The sequence below is a fragment of the Nipponia nippon genome, unplaced genomic scaffold (assembly GCF_047370975.1).
Source record: "Nipponia nippon isolate SJK-2023a ecotype South Korea unplaced genomic scaffold, ASM4737097v1 scaffold_2, whole genome shotgun sequence".
Lineage (NCBI taxonomy): Eukaryota > Metazoa > Chordata > Aves > Pelecaniformes > Threskiornithidae > Nipponia > Nipponia nippon.
Genome location: NW_028262336.1, coordinates 51620719 through 51642574, shown reverse-complemented (window position 1 = coordinate 51642574; position 21856 = coordinate 51620719). Strand labels below are relative to the sequence as shown.

Here is a 21856-nt window from a genome sequence, read left to right as displayed (position 1 = left end):
AGCGGGTAGAATCTTTTCAAGATGGGCCATGCTTGGGACCTTTTTCTCAGCTGCAGCCCTGTGGGCAGATGCTTTATTGCTTATCTTAGGCGAGGAGTTTTATTTCGGTCAAAGCAGCTGAGCCTTTCCTGAGAACAAGGCTAGTAAAACGCTTTTTGTTTTTCTCCTGTGTTAAAAATTCTCACAACAGCTTCATTTTTAGGTGCTTTGCTATCTCTGTCTTGGAGGGAGTCTCCTAAATCTGGCAGGGGGAGATGGCCTTGTGACTAGGCCATGCCCTCCGCTGCTGCCAAGCATCTCAGTATTGATGCAGTCTGTTGCTACAAATCTAATTCTGGATGCAACAAACTGCTAACTGGTAAGGTCAGCAAGAAACTACCCGCTAACTGTTGTTGCCTATTGCCTGCTGCTTCTTTCAGAAACCGTGCCTGGTGCTGGCTGCTGCCATGGGTGGGATACGGAGAATATCTGGACTACTAATGCAGTGGTGTCTGGCACCTCTTCTGGAATGAAGCGGGACGAGGAATTCCGTGCACCTCCTGCTCACTAGGTGTGAGTTGTTAACCTAAACCAGTGCCACTAGAGAAGAACCGGAGTCCCACCACATAGCCACTTCTACTGAAATATTTTTATTTGCTATTTGCGATTGCCTGTCTTGACATGGGAGAAAATTTAATTACAGCAAATAGATTTGTGACAGGGAGCTGAAGATTTACAAGGTGTTGAAAGATACAGAAGAATAATCATACTTACTTTCAGTAACAGAAATCTCTGGCAAAATGGTATCTAAATGAAGCCGGCATGCCACAAGTCCGAGGTGAGAATACTCAAGAACTCTAGATCTGTGTTCATGGAGTTAGTGAAAGAAAGGCTTTTCTTAAACACATACTTACTAAGTTGCAACTACGTTAACTAGACTTTATTCATTCCAAGCAACTTTTGTAAGAGAAGGCAATATTAGCTCTGGAAAAGCTGTGGTCTGACGTGCATTACCAGGAGTTGTTCGTTTGCCGCTGTTCCTAGTGATAGCATCACTTGCCAGCCTCCAGGAGAGCATATTCTGTAAACTGGGTAATGGATGTATAGTTACAAGAGTTCTACCAAAACTTTATTTTGGCAGAGCTGTAAAGTCCAAAAGCCTGAGAGGAATTAACAAAATCCTCCTGATGAAGATTGTTTCAAGGATGTAGTTTCAACATCTGTTTCACTTCCCAGCTGTCTTCATGAAGTGTTTGTTAGTGATAAATTAGGCTTGTGTCTTTTCTAACAGCCTCGGAGAAATACAAATACAGTGAGCAATTGCAGGCTAAATAGTAAGCAATGGAAGATAAGATTATTTATCTCAGTACCTAAACAGAAAAGCATGAGGCTTGTGAGTACCATCCATAGCCACTCCCAGGAGTTACAGCTTTCACAGGCAGGTCTGGTTCCTCCAAAGATAAAAAGGGAATCAAGCTGTGACGATTGAAGTGGCCAACGTTGACCTGAAAGGGCTGGAGCAGGTCACGTTCTTTTTATTAGTAATGGGGTGACACAGATCTCAAGGAAGTGAAGACGAATTAAACCAGGAGGGCTCAGTGCCCTGAAGGAAGAAAAACTAAACAAGCAGTAAAGTGTATTAGGGCAGTGAATTTCCCGCCTTTCTCTGTACCTGATACAGCAAAACCATACTGTCTCCATATGCTAGGGCAGGCATTTTTCATCACTGTAGTGTAAAAAAAACCTTAAAGCATCTTTGAAGTTTAAACGTATGGGGAATAACTTGGAATTTCAGATTCTCAGGTCTCACTGTGTTAGGAGGAGACCACCGTGCTGTTAAACGCACTCAGTAACGCCCCGTTCTTGGCTGGTGAGACACTGGCACGGCTCTCTGGCGCTAACGAGCACTTGGCACTGAGGAAGAAGTCATCCTCTCACTCTAGTCATCCTAAACTCTAAACAGCCCAGCTAGCGAGGTGTGCAGAGATGCTTAAGTCACCTGGGCCGTGAGATGAGATGTTTTCCATCTTGTACAGCACACCGCACATTTACCAAGCGACCAACCTGGCTTGTTCTCTGGAGTTTTGCTTCCACAATTGCCACCTCTTAAGAGCTTGCTTTACCAATCAGAAGGTTGAGGGCAGAGCAATAGCTAATCCTTGCTTAAGCTGGACTATCATGTGCTGCCAGAAAAGCATGATTTAGAAAGCCAGAAGCAAAGCAGGCCTAAATATTCAGCCCAAGCATTTGGGTATCAATAGGGAGTGGAGGATCTTGGGTTTCTGTACCATGGGCTACTTACATAGTTTGTGGTAGGCAATCAACAACAGAAATAGTCCAGGGAGAAGGGTGACCAGAATCTGCCCCGCTGCCTGGCCTACTCTCAGATGCAGGACATAACATCACGCTCCGAATCCAAGCTTGAAGTGCTGGCTAACTGCAGCATTAAGGTAAATGCCAAAGGCTGGTGAGGATACAGCTACAGGTACACCTTTCTCCTGTTTCGTGTCTAGTCTGAGGTGCCTGGGTGCAGACACTGATCCTAATGTCAGTATGGAAGTCTAACTCTTCAATGTGTATGGACTGCTGGATCTGGATTACCATTTAAGTACCTAGCTGGGGGCCTAAATTAGGAGCCCAGTTGTCCTTGATTCCCTCTATAGGCAAGCTGAGATAAGGTTACCAAAAGAGCTTGGTTCAACCCAGATACCTCTCCCTTCCCCGCCTCCTTCTCTTTCTGTAGGAGGAGAAAGCTCCTAATTTAGGCATTGAAATCAAAAGTGGGATTCATCCACGCCTTAAGTGCCTAACTCAGCATTAAATTCTAAAAGCCCAGCTACTGTGGTACACAGCTTTAATTGCAGGCCCATTTGTCAAATGCCTGCACATACAGAATCCTTTTGATTTGAATATAGACCATATGGCTCTGGGGTTTGGGATCTAGGGATTCTTACAAAACTCTGGTCAGTCACTCCGTTCTCCAAGTACTCTGTATGTGTTTGTATACGCTTACAGTTTGAGAAGTAAACAAAACAGTTTTTCCTCCTGTTTTTACTGCAATGGGGAAAAAAAGAACTAGGTGAGTAAACTGTTGTCACACTGGTTTTGCAAAGGTGGAGTTATTTAGACTACCATTTTTATGTGATGGGCAGTTCCACCACACAAATAAGAGAGATGATTACAAAAGAGGCACAGGGGTAATGGTCACCGCTCACCACATACGTGGCAAACAATAAAGAGGAAAGTTGTATAGAGCATGATTGGTAGTCTGGGTGTGTTCAAACAAAGTGCCATTTCATATGGTGACATGCAAAGCAATTAATCAAGGAGCAAGTGATTGAGATCACATGGGCAGGGTGATGGAATATAGACCAAAAAGCAGCGACTCAGAAACTGCGTGGGGTCACAGTGAATGAACAGCTCAGACGAACTCTGCTCTAGGAAAAAGGCTGAAACGGTGCCTTGGAAGAGAAGGGGAGCATGGGGGAAGTAGCATCTTGCTAGGCAGTATTACCGAAAACTTTCTAAACTTTCTAAAACATTGTGTCTAATTCTACTATCCATATCCAACACAAAGGTGTTGGAAAACTGGAGAACATGAGAACAGACACATCTAAATTATTAGAGAGTAGAGAATATCAAAACTGAGATTTAAAGATTGCTGTGTATGTGCTACCTAGCATCACATACAAAATGAGACTCATTTAGCAGAGAAAGTCCTATCAAGAACCAGCGAGCACAAGACAGGCACATGAAAATAAAAATCAGGTGCAAATGTTCAAGGGTGTCAGGAGTATAGTATCGGTGTCATGAACGGCAGGGAAAATGTGCAGTGTGAAGGTTAGGCGTTAAGTCTCCAGAAGTCAGGAAACTCAGAATGAAAATTTTATGGTCACCATAAATCCACCTTTTGTGTTTGAAGTTCTTACATTACATGGTCACGTACCAAGGTGTGACTACTTTGGTAAATATTTATATTGCCAACGGTTTTATAACTGGGGTCTTAAAAGAGCAGAGGTAATTATAACACGTGGCTTTTGTAGGCTGACAGGTCAGGAAAATAGGTGGGAGTTTGCAAGCCCTCAGCTTGCAAATGGGGCTTGAGTGCTCCAGGCAGCACATCTCAGTCAGAGAGAATCACAGAATCGTTAAGGTTGGAAAGGACCTCTGAGATCATGGAGTCCAACCTGTTAACCTACCACTACCAGGTCCACCTCTAAACCATGTCCCTAAGCACCACATCCACATGTTTTTTGAACACTTCAGGGACTGTGATCGCACCACTTCCCTGGGCAGTCTGTTCCAATGCCTAATCACTCTCTCCGTGAAGAAAGTTTTCCTAATATCCAATCTAAACCTCCCCTGGCACAACTTGAGGCCATTTCCTCTCGTCCTATCACACTTGGGACAAGAGACCAAAGATGATCTTTCTTCTTCCATTACAGACCCTCTCCACACATGCGCCCACAGGAGTTGCCACAAATTCTTCTCCGTATACTAGTTTGGTTAGTGACTGTGTTCACTTTTGTTTTTCCTCATGTCTTCGGAGATAACGCACTGTATACAGGCGAGTCTCCTACCAGTGCTCCCGTACTGACAAACTGAGCTGCCCGTGAAAACATTTCCCTGGGCCAACATAGAGCTGATCTCACTTCATCAGCTCCTTCCAGGTGGCTGCCTCCCCTTTTTGAAACTGTCCCCCAGGTGTGCTGGAGCACACATCGTTGGAGGATCGATAGGCTTGCATCTGCTTTGCCTTGTGATTTGTAAAGTGGCTACGTAGTGCTGTCAGGGAAAGCAGGGGCAGTTTGGCACCTCTTCCCCCCAGCGCCCAGGTAAACACAGACTAACACAAGGATAAAAAGTAGAGCTGTCTTACCTTTGAGGCAAAGATGCTTCAATAAAATGCTTTTGAAAAGCAGCTGCCCCTTCACATATTTAAGGAATGCACCCTTTCTGGAGCTCTTTATGGAACTGCACCCTTCTGCTCTCCACCAGTACCCTGCTTTTGATGATAAGATAGTTCAGAAGAAATCTATTTTGCTTTCTGCAGAATCCTATTTTAGTTGCATTCTGTTTCACCAGAACACTGGTATCTATTTCCTACTGCATCAATCTTAATAGGGTCTTGATCAGTTGAAAGATCCCAGTCATTGTTCAGCTATGACAATAACCAGGAAGGGGGGGGGGGGGGGGGAAGCACAGAAACCCTTTTAAGGGGGTCAGTAAAGATCCTGAAGATCTTCTCGTAGCTGAGGCCATAGCCACGATCAGCTTACGAGCAACCAGTGATTTGCATGTTTCTCCTAAAGCAGTACTTCAATAGTGCCCCATGATTCGTGCAGGACGTTGCTTTGTAAAGCTTTAAACCCCCCCATGATATGCTACCAGCTAAAGGTTTCTATTGATCTCTTACTTTTGTTCCCTTTAATGGAAATTGATAGGAATTTGATTTTCTTGTAACTTGTAACGGCTGGTTAAGAACAAGCTGCTAAGGCAGCTCCAATGAAGTGAAAAAAGCCTGGCGTAACACGGCAGCGCTCCCGCAGTGCAGAAATGCTGCCAAGGCAGAGCGAAACCCGAGTATGACATGTCGATAACATCCTCCCATCAGGTGGTCTTTTCCACCAGCTCTAAAATGTCAGCAAGTCTGAGGAAAATGTCTTTGTTAAGCTTTGAATGACCTACTTTGGGGTATCTGGGAATAACCAGAAGACTACAAGTGTGCATCTAATTTTAGCAGCCATTCATTTTGTGCGTGTAAGCTTTTGTGTTCTACCTCTCTAAGAAAAAAAAATCGATTTCTTGCTGAGCCAAAGACAAATTTTGTTGGTTTTAAATCAACCCCATGTTGAGTCACGATCACAGTGAAATCATCTCTCTTGAAATTATTGAGTCTGTAATTGTCATCTCAATTTTGCTTCAAAAACTAAGACTGAGCCCATTCCAAAGGACCTATGGTTGCTAGTCTCTGAAAAAAAGGTCTAAACAACCCATGCTGGAGATAATCTGGGCAGCTGTCTTCTGTTTGTTTCCATTTCCCCCTTGGTTTTAACTGACCGATAGTAAAAGGGAAAACTTCACAGGAAGTTTCTGCAAGTCTTCTAGCTCAGTAATAAGGGCAATCCGGGAAAAGTTGAGAACAAAAAACGAGTTGTTAGTGTGTCAGCAGGGCGTCTGAGGCCACTACTGGTGGCATTGATGGTGGACTAAATATCTCTGATTGATATGGTTTGGATAGAAGCACTAAACAAGTATTTGGCCGTTGATAGGGATACTAGTGCTGTGCAAGATTGTTTGGAAGAAAGCAAGTCCAGACACGGGTGAAGTACAGGCTTCCCAGCTTCCAGTGCCTAAACTGGACATTGAGCATCGTCTCTCTTGCTAGGAGGGGCAACATATAATGTCCCTCATATAATGTCAGGGTCCACTGGAGTGTTAGACTAAAACATGTATTTAAATGTCACCCACACTGGACAGAAAAAATATAAACAGAACTAACACAGAGGATGGTAGGGACTGAGCATTTTGGACACTTATTTGGGACTTCACAAAATAGAAGAGAAATCAAAGCCAGCAAAATGCAATGACATAATGGCAGTAGCACAACAAAACTATTACCAAGTTCTCTGGAGTCAGAGAACCTCCCAGCTGATGGGATCAACCATAAAAGCAAACGGCACACGCTGGCAGCTGTGAACGGGCTGATTGTAGTTCGGGATTGTGCTGAGGATCTGATAAAGTGTGGTGTTTCCCTGTGTGGTCCGTTGAGCTCGGCAGCGGTGCTTCTCTTCAGCGGCAAGCCTTGGGCAGTCTGACTGCTGCATGCTCCCAGCCTTAGCCAGGCTTGGCAGGACAAAGAGAGTGACAACCACTCTAAAAGGAAAAGTCAAGCTGTTTAACAACCGAGCCCTTTGCCATGCTATGACAAGAGCACCCCTGCCCCAGGGTCATGTTTAGCAACATGGCGGGGATCCTGCTGCTGCCCATCCATCCCACCACCGCTGGCCATCTCCATCTGCAGAGGAACACAGAGCCTACCCGCTTGGACGGCTCCCAACCCCCTCGCCTGGAAGCTTTCTTCCCCATTCCTAAGGCATACACGATGAAGTGCGAGGGGTTTTAACCCTTTCAAAAGCCCATCTTGCTTTTGGGTGTTTATTACTGCAACACACAGCTGTGGAGTTTATTTATGCAGGTGTCCAGTGGGCTGCTCATGGGATTAGCCTCAGCAGTGGGGCAACGCTTGCGACGAGGTCATTGCGCGCTCTCTGAAAACGCACCCTCCTCTTTTAAGTGTCCTGCTTTTCAGTGTCATTTAATGTGCTGTTGATAATGTATTTGTGATCCACGTTTGAAGAGGCACAAGCAAAACGGGCAGAGAGTCTACTGCTGTTGGGCTATGAAGCACTTTTTGTCACATGAGTTGTGTTGTTTGGTACAGTTGTTTGTCTCATCTCTGAATTTCCCAGGTTTCAAAGGACAACATGGTTTGGCCATAAAGGTATACAGTCAGGAAAGATGTTCATGTAACTATTTTTCTCAGACTCAAGCTGTGGTTTTAGAGGCCGACACTTAGGTTCAGTGTTGGATCTGATGATCTGCTGAGGACAAGCGGTGACAAAGAGTGAGGATGCAACAACTCTAGTCCCCAGTTCACCGATCACAGACGGGCAAGCTGCGTGCAGGGAGGCTGCTGTGTCTCCTGGGAGAAGTAACCTTTGTCTCGAAACAAAAAGTGAGACCGTACTTGTACCTGAGCCTCGGAGCTCTTTACGGGGCTCTGTCTGCTGCCTATTTCGTACCACTCGTTGGGCAGTGTATCTTGCACAGCATCTTGATTTCAGGCTGGTTTTTTCAACGTGGCAAATGAAAGGAAAATTAACTTGAAACAAATATTTCCTGTTCTGTGGTATTTAACAATGAAATTGTAAACCACAGAAGGGACTGGGCTTGATCTAAAGGTCTTTGAAGTCGGCAGAACTATTCCCACTGATTTCAATGTGCTTTGGGTCAAGGCCACAGGAGGAAGAAAGCAAATGTCTTCTGCCCCCAAAAGTATTAACCGTTGGCATTCAAAGGACAATAAAGTCTGATGTGTAAAATGTGTTCTTTTAAATAAGGCAGTCAGAAACTTATTTAATTTCCATCTGCTTCGTAAAAATTTGTCACTAATACATTAAAAAGGAACACGTTTATAGAAGTCATAATCATATACTGACAAGAAAAAACACTTAATACTGTCGTTTGCTTCCTATCTTGCTTCCATTCCATTTTGTGTGTATTGTATTTCGCACTAATGTAATGGTGCTTATGCTGCCGGTTCTGTTATCACAGACTAAGCACTGTAGATTTCCAGTTGAATTAAACTTCACTGCACTGATGGTGGTTGACAAATATATCAAAATTATTATCTTTCTGTACAATTTAATCTTTAAAACATCACAATTTTTTTTTTTTGTGCCTGAGAAGAAATAGGTCAGAGATACAAAATTGGGGGGGAGGGGGCGGGTGGCAAAGAAGTGTTGTTCTGGGAGTAGCGTAGGGGTTGCCACTCCTGTCGCATGGTTAGTCAAATAGGCTGCATGCAGCAGCTTCATATGTAAAATCAGCAATAGATTTGCCTGCAAATATTGCCTCACACCGTTATTAAATCCAAGAAAAGGAATCTATCTGCCAGCTGCCTACTGCCCAAGGATGCTGTCCTTCTCAATCAGCAGACCCATCACCAAGTCAAGAGGCTGTACTCAAGTCTCACACATGACAACAAGCCCATCGGGGTCTGTACGTGTTGGAGCTTTTTGGCACGCAACAGCAAAGCCCGAGTAGTTGAGTTTGCCTGTGCAACAAACTACCACCACCTAGCTGTGACCGACCGGAGAGGAGATCCCAGCCCGGTGAGCCACAGAAGAAGAGAGGAGTGTGCTGCCATAGCCCGGCTGCATTACCTGCACGTGACACAAGTGAATCAGCGTCAGTTGGAAGATACAGTAAGAGAGGAGGGGAACTGGATTAAAAGTGACACAGAAAATTAAAGGATATGGATTAATGCCATTTTGCAGCCTTCTTTAGTGGTGGCAATGACCAGCCATGGTGTGTTACAGGTGAGAAGAATTTTTCCATGAGGGCTTCCCACTTCAGGATGCTTCCGTGAAATAAACTTCCTCATCTTTCAGCACCAGCCCTGGAAATGTCCTCCCACTGTAGGAGCCAGTGCATCATTTGGAGATTAGCATAGTTTATTCCAGGTTTCAAAGAGGAGAAACCAGAATGGAGTTAAGAACTCTCTTACCATTTGTAAGAACCATTCACAGGAAAACCACAAAGCAAGGCAAACATTATAAAAAAAGTTTTTTCTTTTTTTCTTTTTTTTATAAAGCATCTGAGATAGCAAGCCTGGTACTGTTTGTACTAAACTATGGATACTGCTAACCACCGTCCAACAAGAAAACAGTTCAGCTTGAGTGTATTCCTTGGAAAACCTTCTCCTTATCCCCTACATTTCTTCCCCCTGTAGAGCTGCACTAATTTGGTTGCATAAATAGAAGGGGAAAACTCTAAGAAAGAAGAAAGGGTTATGAAATCACTTCATTCTCTTTCAGATGAGAATTCTGTGTCCTTCAGGCTGGGACATAGTGGTGATCTCAGGCTGGAAAATCATGTAATCATAAAGGCAGATTTTCTGAAAGTGTGTCTTACGGAAAACTGAATTTTCCCTGGGAGTTATCTATATAACTTCGGTAAGTGTTTTAGAGCAATTAGAATAAACGGCATATGGCAAAGCTTTCATATTTTTATAATATGTTAATGATTAACTGACTTCCTACATCTTTGTTGACTTAGTGGGAGAGTGACAAGGAACTGTGAGGTACCTATTTGGTAGCGTAACAAGTCAGACAATTTGCACGGGCATTTTTTCCCTCTCCCTTCTGGAACTTGCTTCATCCAGCTGACACTGCTTCAAAGCCTTAGACAACTCTCAGACTCACAGAAGTAAGTCTTCTCTTTTTTTAATATGACTTATTTTATGAAGTGCTGATAGAGAACAGATGGAGAGAGATTTAAATATTTATTTGTTTCCTAAAAAGAATGTTTTCCCAACTGGGAACTGAAGAATCAAGTTTTCAAGCATTAAATCATAAGGATATTGCTAAGAAGAGACCTTCTTAATTACTATGCTTTTTTAAACTCCCTTTCTGCTGCAAGACTTAGATTGAACAAAGGATTTGGTTAGTAAGCCATGTCCAGTATAGACCAATAAAGCTGCATCTAGGCTACAAAACTTTACAAAAGCATGATTTGAATGTTAATTTCACAATGCACACAGTGCCTGGCAACATCTAAAGCAAAAATATCTGCTTAAAACATGAAATAAATGGAAATAAATGAATTTCTGCTTACACGGGCTGGGAAAAATAACTTTGTGCATATTTTATATAGGAAGAGTTTATCATGAACTTTCTCTTCGAGGTGGTTACAAGTTGCAGTAGAGCTCCTAAAGCAAAACCGTCTTTCAACAGGCAGACAGGCTGCAGACAGGGAGACTCATACTGTGCTCTTCTAGTGTTACGTTTTTTAGCGTATTGTCTCCTACCCTTTTGGAAAGCTCTTCTTTCAACCACCCACCCAATGCCTACGAAGAAAATCTCAAGGGTCTAGAGCATTAGTACAGTCTTTGAGTATCACGTCAAGGAGCATGCAATTTGTGTAAGACGCTCACAAATTCACATGACAGGGCCCAGCTCCATCTCATGCTTCCCTGCAGCCTCTGCCTGTGTCTGAGATCTTCTGTGCCAGGTGTTGATGACTGGCCCATCCAGCTCTGCCTGGTGCTTGAGGTCCCAGAGGTGGAGAGATACAGCAGAGCAGCTGCTGCTGCTGGGAGCGTATTACCTAGCTCATGCCAGCCTCTAAAGGACCTCTACTAAATGGCAAACTCCCTCCATGCCACTGAAAGCTAGTGCCATCCTGCCCTCAACCCATCATATGAAACAATATGAGACAAGTCTTGCAGGTGATTGCATGGTTGGGGACACTCTCTTGCACCACCCTACAAATTGGACATCGCCCCCTGGCACAGGCCTTCACCCCATGAGTCTGAGACCCAGTAACCTGAAAGGCCCAATTATATTTAAATGCACTAATGAAGAAAGCATGCTAGCTTTTTTCCTTTCCTTATTTACCTGCAGTTTTTTTAAAATCTTTGTTTCAGGAGCTTATGGCAGGTTGACTTTTAGAAACCAGATCTGAAACCCAGCTGAGGCATAAAGACTGCTGAATGTAATTAAAACAACTTTTCAGAAGACCCAGTATTAATTCCAGAAGTGGTGCTGTGTCGGTTTCTCTGCTCTGAGAACTGATATCATAGCCCCAGCCATTTGTCACTAGCAATTACTGGAAGTAAAAGAAGTGTTGACAAAATTTCAAGTATAGCCCCATTTCTGTTTGCTCCTGCTGCTGAGAACACCAGGAGGTGGGACTGTGGCCACAAAGAACTGACCTTTACCTCTTCGACTGCAGCATTTCGCGTTAGTCTTTGTAAAGGTAAGCCTGATGCACAGATGACCCAAAAAAGACTCAAAGTGAAACGACTTGGCAGTTGAGAGAGCGGCTTGTTTCCATTTTTTCTCCTAGAAGCAAGCTTGCAGCTGTAGGAAAGTCACCACATCTCCCAGGCATCCTCATCTGTTTCTTGTAACTAAGAGGGAGGAAGTCACGTCTCATTCTGTCCCTGAAGTATATGGGCAATGGCTCAACACACTTTTCATAAACAGCTACTCACTGTGCAATGCTTGATTTAAATAAAAAATAAGCAATAAAGATGAAAGGATCCTTCAAGTTTCTATACTTCGATGAATTCACTAGCATGGATCATCTTTTACCGTTAGCTTCTGTCTGTGCAAATTTCCACTGTGCAAATTTTCTCTGTGCAAATTTCCACTGAATGCTAGCAAGTTTACATTTTGCTTTTACTCAGGTAGGGTATTTAGTTAAAAATACATCCATGAAGGAAAGCCCTTCCACATGAAGGAAATGAAAGATGTATTAAGAGAGAAAATGATAGCAAGGGAGTCTCAGGTGAGAAGCCTGTAGAAGCAGCTCTCCTTTTTTAGCTGTTGTTTCTAGACTTTCCAAAGACTGTCCCCAGAAGCTGCTGGAATGCTTGTCGGATTGGACTGAATTGATTTTAAATGAAAATGTTGATGAAATCATGGGACACCGAGAGATGGAACCGTGGCCACCTCTTAACACACTTCTCTTGCTTCTTTGGGTGAAAAGGGTTTTCAGTCATGCTTTTTGTCCACTGGCATACACACCACGGAGACCTAGCTTGTTCCTCCCGGCAGGGTTGCCTTTGTGGGCTACCTCCACCCCATGAAACAGCTGGCATGCAAACTTTGAATGCTGAAAGCTGCAGCTCTGAGTGAGCTTCCAAATCAAGAACTGCACGCCAGTAACACCAACTAATTATTCAGAAGACCTCCTGTAGCTGACTGAATATGAGTTCATTTGCCTTAGGAAATTTCATATAGTGATCGTGTTACGTCATTGTATTATTCAGACCATATAAGTAATCTTACTATACTAATCAAATTAATTCAAAATATTTATACAATTACTAAAGCATGAAACCAGCCAATAGATTACGCCAATGCTGTCTGTGTTAGCACAGACTGCCGTATGATCTGAGCTTTGAACTGTATTTTATCCACTAGAGCTCTAAACACGCAAGGACTGAACTTTCACATTTTTCTCTCAGAAGGCTGGAAAGGGCATTTGCACAGGGACCAAAAGGTTTTATTAAAAAAAAATTATTTCTTCGCTTTTTTATGGGAATGGCAAGTTAGCGATGGATCAAATTCTTCCTTTCCGAAGAGGACGCCTCTGTCTTTGAAACCTACAGGAAGGGCGCTGCTGGTGGGGGAGCCGAGAGGCGACTGCAGGAGCAGTAGCTAAAGGTGGTCAGTGATGATGATGATGTACCGATTACACGTGGGAGGAGAGAGAAGAATCCAAAGGACATATTTGAGGTGGCCAGGCTTCGTCTGCAGGCTCCAGTAAGGCGACCTTCATCAAAGGAGACACAAGATCCCATCAATATACAGAATATCTGGGAATTTAATGAACTTAAATACAAAGATGCTGAAACGTGTATGGGCTTGAGGGATATGTATCCTGATCCTCCGAAAGATGACCAGTCTCTAGAGATTCAACAGCAGGCACTGTTGAGGGAACAGCAGAAGAAACTTGATAGAATGAGAACGAGGAGAGAAACAGAAGATGAGTCTGCTTCTGGCGGTAACCCACAAACTGTGGGACTGTTCAGGAATGAATCTAATGGATTCTTGAAAAATTCACTGTTGGAATCGGATAGCGCTTTTATCGGTGCTAATGGGGAAATGTTTATGGTGCGATTTTTGGGGTTGTCCTATGCAGGGACAGGAGTTGGCCTCGACGATCCTTGTGGGTCCCTTCCAACTCAGGACATTGGTTCCATGATCCCGTGCCTCCTGCCTGAGGAGAAGCCCTCCGGGGGACGGGGTGCTGCTGGGCGGCCCCGGCCCTCGGGTGCTCCCGGCCCCCGCCTGCTGCCGCCGCCAGCGGGGCCCTGGCCGCGCCGGGCGCTGATGGAGCCTGGCCCTGCCGGCAGCCCCCGCCGTGCGCAGGGCCCTGTGGCTCTCCTTGCTACCAGGCTTCCTTCTTCTTTCCCTCCTCCTTGAGGTCTCGCAGCAAGCGAGCCGCTGAGATGGGCGAAATCCTGGAGGGAGACGCCCTCTGCAGCTCACTCCCCGTTTTGCTGGGCGTCTGCAAGCGAAATGTCTTTTTTTTTTCTTTTTTTTTTTTGGAAATGCTTGCCACAGTAGTCCTGAAAAATAAAGGTATCTCGCAACATTTGGGGGAAAACGCGTTTCCCTGCTGCTCTCTGCCCGGGGCCGGTGCGGCGGCTGGGCGGCCTCGTGGGATGCCCGCGTCCCACGGCACACCCGAGGGGCCGCGGACGCTGCGACCTGCGGCAGCGCTCAGGCTTAGGGTTTATGTCAGAAACTGGAGACTAAATATGTTCTTATCCAAAGCCTTCCCTTAAAATCAGTGCTTCTGGCAAGTGATACGTACGTGTCTGTTCTCATTTGATGATACCAGCAAAACCTATAGTGTGTTTACTAATATTCATAATGATAGAGACTGGAATCAGGAACTAGATCTTTGTTTTACTTTTGCCACGTTTTCCTATGGCGAGCAAATTCCTCTAACTATTTCACCTTGATATTTCGTTCCTTATTTTCTTGCTGAATCTTAACAACAAGAGGTCGTAAATATAGGTTTCTCTCTGATTTTCCAAAACAAGCAAGTATGATAACTGTAATTCAATTTCATCATCGATCTGAAAAGTACTTCTCTTTCACCTTGATTTTTCTCGAAGTCAGTCAGTACTATCAGGTTAGATCAAAGAAGTTCCAGTGGGCAGGGTGTGGAGAAATGAGCCAAAATGAATCATTTCCCACCTAAGCAATTTTTTGTGTCTAGACATTTGGTACCTCATCTAAAGCTCAGCTTTGTTGGCTGGTTGTTCTCCAGTGTTTTCAGAATTCTTTTATAAGCCTTGAATTCTTTCATCCTGCGTGTTTGCTTGTTGTGTGTTTTTTGAGAGTCTCACGGGAAAAAAAGGTCTTTTCCTAATTTTTAATTTTATAATTCAATTCTGAATGCCATTCTAAGTAACTTAGCACATGAAGGCTTGATAGAGGGCTCAGTAATCGTGGATACGATCTCATTTAATTCTGCGGGCAGACAGGTGAGTAAATTCAATCCATGAAGATATATACTGATATCATACTCTGAACAGCTCTCAGTGACACGGATCGGCCTGCTTGCCTATCTTCTATGGCCTTGATATCAGCAAGTTGTTTAAATGGATGTTTATGATGTAGACGAGATGTTTTACAGAAATACGGGCTCTGCACGAAATGGTATCTTAATATGGTTCAGGTTTGGCCTCTGTGCGCTCAACTGATTCAAACAGATGTAGAAGGGAGTCAGCGCACGACTCCTTTGATCGCGCACTCTTTTCTGTCTAGCATCTTCCCACCACCAGACACGTACAGAAATGACGCTGTTTTGATGTGGAACGGGGACAGAAAGAAAACCCTTCATCGTTTCCAGTGGGGGACTATGCTGTACGGCTGGTAACAACTGTTAATTAGATGGGGGGGGGGTTATAATCACTTTGTAAATAACGTTGCAGATTGAGATAGCATTTACAAATTGGTTTTGTTTTAAGTAGATAAAAACACAGGAGGCTATTCCGGAGCAATTTCCTCCATGCAAGAATGGTTAAATGTACATTTGCAATAACAGATTAATATGTCCCAGAGAAAATCAGTCCTAGCAGAGATACATAGGTGAACTGGGAGGCCAAAATGACAAAATTGCAGATGTTGCCATGTTTGGCTGGCGTCAAAACCCACTCTGTCCCATCCTCTTATCACTGGCATCAGCTTCGGGTCTGAAGTAAGTATATAGTGGGCACCCGTCTGAGAAAGTGGAAAGTGTTTGCTTAAGGCCATATTGTTATGAAGGTATTTTTTATTTAATATTTCCACAGCTGGATTTTTGCAACTGGATTTTATCACTGAATCTGTTAGGTTAAGTAAATAGAAAAGTTATTGCTTTAGTAACAAAACATAGTTGCAGATCTATCTTCTTCTCATTAGAGTGAACTTGGTACAGTATTTCTTCTGTCTTGAATGCAGCGGGAGCAGGAGAAAAGTTATTTTAGATAACTCATAAAATGTAAAGATCCCTAGAACCTTTGAGATCTACACAATAAAATCAAGGCCACATCTTCTCTGATCACAAATCATTCCTGTAATTGTTCAGAAGGTTGTATATGAAAGATGTGGGAAATAAATTAACAGATTTTTTTTTTAATTAGAATAAAACCTTAATTTGCACTCAGAATGTACAGCCAGCAAACAGACCTAAAATCTTTTGCTAGGCTAAATGACTAAAATCTTTTCCACAACAGCATTAGGACGATTTGAACTGGAGAAGCTGGGCAGGTTATGAACGAGTGATTTGTGAAGGTAAAACACTAAAGAAATCTCAGTTAAAGTTTGAAGCTAGGAAACCCATGGTAGCACATCCAGGCTCCAGCCCCTGCAGAGAGCACTATATTTCTGATTCATTCAAGTATTTCTGCTAATGCATTCATGGTTAAATAATCTAAAACCGGTCAAAGTTCAGTGATCATTATTAGACTTTGTGGCCTGGATTTGTTCATGCCTCTGAACTACGGCATTTTCTGTCTAACGCTGGTCCCAGCAACTCTCAGTAAGGAAGGGCAGCACAAAAGCAGAAGTCTGTTCAGGTTGGGCTGCTGCACCGAAAACACAGCTGCCAGGGGAGAGGAGCGTGCCTTCTGCGGCTGCGTTGTAGGATCTCTTGCAGGATCCCGAGGATTTTGTCAGGTTTAGTTTCTACTAGCCAGTAACACTAGGACTCCTGATGACATGTAATATGTATAAGGAGCTTTGAACATAATGGTTAATTACCAAGGAAGAAAATAACTTGGAAAAAGATGTGAATTTCCCTTTTAGGAATGTAAAATGGAGATTGTAATGGGAGCTAATCAGAGACCCTTTCTTCTCCTTGTGATACTATGAAATATACAGAATTAAAACTTAGATGTTATCTGTCTATGGGCATTGGACTTCAACAAATCACTACAGTTGGGGAAAGATGACTACCATCCTCTCTCTGTACACGTATTCTCTCCTGCTTTTTCACTAACAAACAGGTTCACCTGTTCACACAAATAGTGGCCTTTGCAATTTTAAGCTGTGTTTCTTTCCAGTGCCTCTCTTTCTCCACATGGGAACCGTGGCTGCAACAGACTAGAAGGCCTCCAGAGGATGAGCTCTCTGGTCAGCACCTCGCACCTCCAGCTCGCCGCCTTCGCTCTGGGTACGGTAGGCTGGATCCTGTGCACCGTTTCAATGGGAATTGTGGAATGGAGAGTATGGCACGTGGACAACACCACCATCATCTCCTCTGGCATTGCCTGGGTGGGGATCTGGAAAGTCTGCTTCATCAGTTACCTTCACGTCTCGCCTGGCTATAAAGAACAGTTCTGCCATAAATTCAGTGGCTATGACTCCTCCATCCCCCCGGAAATTTATGCTGCCCAGGGTCTCCTGTTGATCGCCATGTGCGTGGGCTTGCTGGGACTGACTGCCACAATATTTGCACTGAGAAATGTTTATATGGGAATTGCTCAGAAAACTCTCATTACCCATTTCTTCCTGGTGGGTGGCTTCTTCTACATATTGGCTGGTCTGTGCGTCCTGATTCCCGTGAGCTGGAATTTCTATTCTGTAATGCACAACCAGAGCATCACTTTTCCTCCTTCTTACTACATGCCCTCCAGCCCAGCGGCGCAGGAAGCTGGTGCTGCCATTCCGATCGGGATTGTAGCTGTCATCCTCCTGCTGCTAAGCGGGACTTTTTCTCTCTCGTACAGATTTCCGGTGACTGCAAACACTATCGCGAAATCCTGACAGGATAAGTCCCCCCCTGCCCTGTGCTGTTTCAGAACAAGAGCAGAGCCAAGAGATAAGGACAGCAGCACAAGTGATTTTATAGTCAAGGAACTACAGAATTTAATTTTAGTCTATAGTAGCCACACTGTTTTGTTATATGAACCAGCTGAATTGCCATCTTAGTTGTCATATATGACCAGAGGTTCATCTTTGAGATAATTGCTGTTGAGCAGCAACTGTGATTAAGTTTTACCAGTTGTCCTCTTTTGTATATACAAACATTATCAGTTAATTTATTTTTTGGCTAAGATATTTACCATGCTCAAAGAGCTGACTCTGAATTAACTGTCCTGTTAGAAAAATGTGAAATAATCCATGTTAAATGTGAACTTGTTTCCTTGTTGGTACTAAAATATTTTGTCCATTATTTAATTACATCTGTAGCAAAGTACATTTTGTGACAAGTCAAGACTTTTAATAGCAATAATATGAGTGGCATAATGGTTGTGTCAAATGAGTCTTCCCTGAATTGTCTTTGTCCTGCTTTTGGCTGGGATAGAGTTAATCTTCTTCTCCGTAGCCGGTATGGTGCTGTGTTTTGGGTTTAGGATGAGAACAACCTTGATGATAACACACTGATGCTTTGGTTCTTGCTAAGCAGTGCTAAGTAGTTGCTAAGTGGCGCTCACAGTGGTCAAGGACTTTTCAGCTTCCCATGCTCTGCCTGGTGCACAAGAAGTTGGGAGGGGACACAGCCAGGACAGCTGACCCAGACTGGACACAGGGCTATGCTGTACCGCATGACAGCATTCACAGTATATAAACTGGGGGAGTTGGCCGGGGGGGCAGTGATTGCTGCTTGGGGACGGGCTGGGCAGCGGTCGGTGGGTAGTGAGCAATTGTACAGTGTATCACTTGCTTTGTATTACTATTGTATAGTTATTGTTTGTTTTTATTATTATTACTATGACTACTGTTCTATTTTTTACTTTACTTTAAGTTATTAAACTGTTCTTATCTCAACCCACAAATTTTCCCCTTTTACCCTTCCAATTCTCTCCCCCACCCCACTGGTGGGGGAGTGAGCGAGCGGCTGTGTGGGGCTTAGTTGCTGGCTGGGGTTAAACCACGACAGTCTTACAAAGCTCTTGCCAGTTTCTCCTCTTCCTTGAGGGCACATAAAAAGAGCTGCGTCTTTAATGCTTCTATTTTTCTTTCAAGCTATTTGCATTTTATGTTGCAACGTGTTTGCCTGTGGGCAAGGTGTGCTCTTAGTTCCTCACTTAGGCAGAGCCAAAAAGTCTGCAAGTGTTTGCTTCTTCATCAGACACCTCACCAAATTCAAAGGTATTGCAAAAGACGGAAACAACTTCTACAAGTTATTACAAAACTGCTGTCAAAATCAGTGCTCTCCGTAACCGGGAATATTCAGTACAACTTTCAGGGTATGATTCATTTGACCTGATGTAGACATCTACACCTAAACTGGTCACTTCAGGCTCCATTTATAGTCAGTGTAGAGACAAAGACAGTCTTTTTTCCAAAACAGATGCCTAGAACAGCTAGAAGAAGACATGCTCCCTAAAAACCTGTTTCTTTTAACCCACTGTAATGGCTGTAATAACTACAGTTTCTAACTGTGGTGTACACAACCAAACTTCACCTAAGCTAGATAAAGTTAGGTGAAATTAATCCATCATTTAAGTGGCATTTCATATGCTAGTGCCATTAAAAAAAAAAAAAAAAAAAAGAGAGAGAGAGAAATGTCCCAAACGTTGCAGTAAGGGCAATTAAAAAAAAATAAATTAAGAGGTTGGGAGGAATGAGTAAACAGTGTTGACAAAGTAATGATCTGAAAACAGGTTCCTCAAAAAGTTATTACACTTTTAAAGAAACGTTACAGGAACCTAAGTAATTTAGTTTTACTCTTTTAATTGTCCTCCATTTTCTAAAATACTCATGGATTCAGAGAAAGAAGAAAAGAAAATGTAACAAAAATGTAATAATTCTTGTACTTTACCAGAAAAGGTAAAATGCCAGCGAACCAGGCCTTATCGCTCATGGCTGTTACTACCTCAACTTAACCTAGCAGTCCAATTTTCCCCCCACAAATTCCACACGGCCTCGACTTTGCTGTACTGTCTGTCTGTACAGAATCCCTACAGCACCTTCATGTCCTCTACGGTCTTCCAGTCTCTTCTGAAACAGCAGCTTACCTCATCGTTGGTAATTTTTTCATCTGCTGCAAGGGTTTATCGTTTGACTGTTTACAATGCTGTAAAGCACTTTCAAGTGGTGTTTCAATGAAGGCAAGTGATTTCATAGCTTGTTTATTCTATATTGTTTCTAGTTTGATTTCTGCTATACATCCTTTACAATGTTGGTAGGTTTCGTTTTTAAATGTGCAAGTCAATAGAACTGTTATCTCTTCCCACAGGGCCTAAATAATATTAGATTTTATCTTATTGTAGTTATAAGGAAAAAAAAAGATCTACGCATGTGTTTATGCCAGCATTTCCCCACACGAATAAACCACCAATATTCCCTGGCAAGGAATTTGAACTTTAACAGAAAATGACTGACTCTTCAGCTTTTTTTGAGTTCATGTATGCACAGAAATGTCAATAACTGCAACTGTATTTCTCAGCTATACTCACTAAAGGGTTGGGTTCGATTTACATTTATTCTTCTTGGCTAAAAGAAAAAGCAACAACCAACATCAGACACAGGCCAAGTTTCTGGGTTGCTGCCACAGCTGTTTTCACCAGGGATTCTGTTGATCGGTCCTGATGCGCGGCTATAAAACACTGGTGGTGTGTCAGACGTAGGCTAGATGGTGAGGAAATTCCCCATCTAAACACTGGAATAGATTACCTAAGGAGATGTGTGGGGTTTTAAAATAACATTTTGTCAAAAATAAGTTTAGACAAATAGTGCCATGAAGACTGTAGGTACGAGTGAGCCTATCTCAGGACAGAGGGGTGATCTAGATGGAGCTCTTGGCACCGTTTCCCCCTGTACCTCCTAGGTCTCTAGTACAGAAGTCTTATCAATAGTCACATGGTCCAGATTATATGTTGATATATGATAAAACGTAGTCCATGGTCAAATACCAGGCTATATTAAAACTCCCAGTCCTTCCCTGAAGAAATGATAGGAGAAAAAAAAAAATGTTAGCTCAAGACAAGGGAGAGGCAAAACTTCCATTGATTTCAATGGGATTGAGCCTGTCTAATCTTGATCCCTCAAGGCTGTGTGATTCATTAAATTTTAGTGAATGTTCGTGTTCATTAAGATTTTGGTATTGGAGGAAGTAAAGCTCCTGGGCTTTTACTTCGCCAGCGAGGAGGCATAGTTTCTTTGTGCATATTCTCACGACACATTTGTTTCAGAATTTGAGAAGCTACATTACCTTTCAGTAGGTCAGTTTGTTACCATTTCAGTTGTGCTTGTACAGCTACTTTTAGGGTTGTCTGTAAAATCGGATTTTGATTTCAATTTAAAACACAAAAATGTAAAACTTTTCTGGAAGGCTATTTTTAACCTAGATTACCTTAGGGAGCTACACCATAGCCTGGCCCTGCAGTCATTTGTAGTAGCACAGCTGTGGACAGGCAGCGAGCTGTAGGGCAAAGACAGGAGTTGAGTGGTCAGGGCCTTGAAGTAGGGAGACAAGGGGCAAGAACCTCTTAAGCAAACTTCACCACTGAAGAGCTCGTATCGCGCAGCTCCGTCTCCAGCTTCAGTGCAGCCGGGGACCTGCTGCCTCCCCAGTGACAGCACCACTCACCTTGTGGGTTCCACCCTGTCTAGGAATGTCTCCACGCTCGCCTCAGTCTACACATAAACCAGTCTCGCTTTATTTTTTCTGGGCTGACAATAAACAAGTATCTTGTGATTCACTCACATGTCTGAATTCACTGCTGGGGGAATGATCTGAATACCAAGACTCCCTTTGAGTTCTGCTGGGTATTTAGGCATAATGGTAAGGCATCCATCTTTGACCTCTATAACATACTCCTTGGCATTAATCCAGCACATGATGTGTTTTGTTAACCTTATTTATGCATACCATCTACCGCACTTGTCCATTCGTGGCCTCAGACCAAAATGTGTACAAATGTATATTCAGTATTCTTCCCAAAGATGGAGGCTCAGATAGCAGATGAAGCTGAAAAGAGCCTAATAGTAAAACAAGCCGATAGCACAAAGTCAACTGAGATTTTTTTTCCAGATGACTATGCAATTCTGACCAACATCATTCGTGTTCAGGTGAAGGAAGAGGGAGGAACTGGATATGTTGTACTACAGAGTAGGTCAGCAAATTATTCGAGTTA

General features: G+C 43.2%; 1 protein-coding gene across 1 annotated transcript; it reads left to right on the top strand.

Annotated features, from left to right (window-relative positions):
- The first annotated feature begins 422 nt into the window (after positions 1 to 422).
- On the top strand, positions 423 to 18085 carry CLDN34 (claudin 34). The gene is made up of 2 exons (XM_009476318.2): positions 423 to 550; positions 16835 to 18085. The coding sequence occupies exon 2, from the start codon at positions 16893 to 16895 to the stop codon at positions 17535 to 17537; it is 645 nt and encodes a 214-aa protein (XP_009474593.1). The 5' UTR covers positions 423 to 550; positions 16835 to 16892; the 3' UTR covers positions 17538 to 18085.
- Positions 18086 to 21856: the final 3771 nt, after the last annotated feature.

Bases quoted from the DNA above. Each gene is read 5' to 3' on its own strand.
- CLDN34 (XM_009476318.2), top strand. From the start codon at position 16,893: ATGAGCTCTCTGGTCAGCACCTCGCACCTCCAGCTCGCCGCCTTCGCT.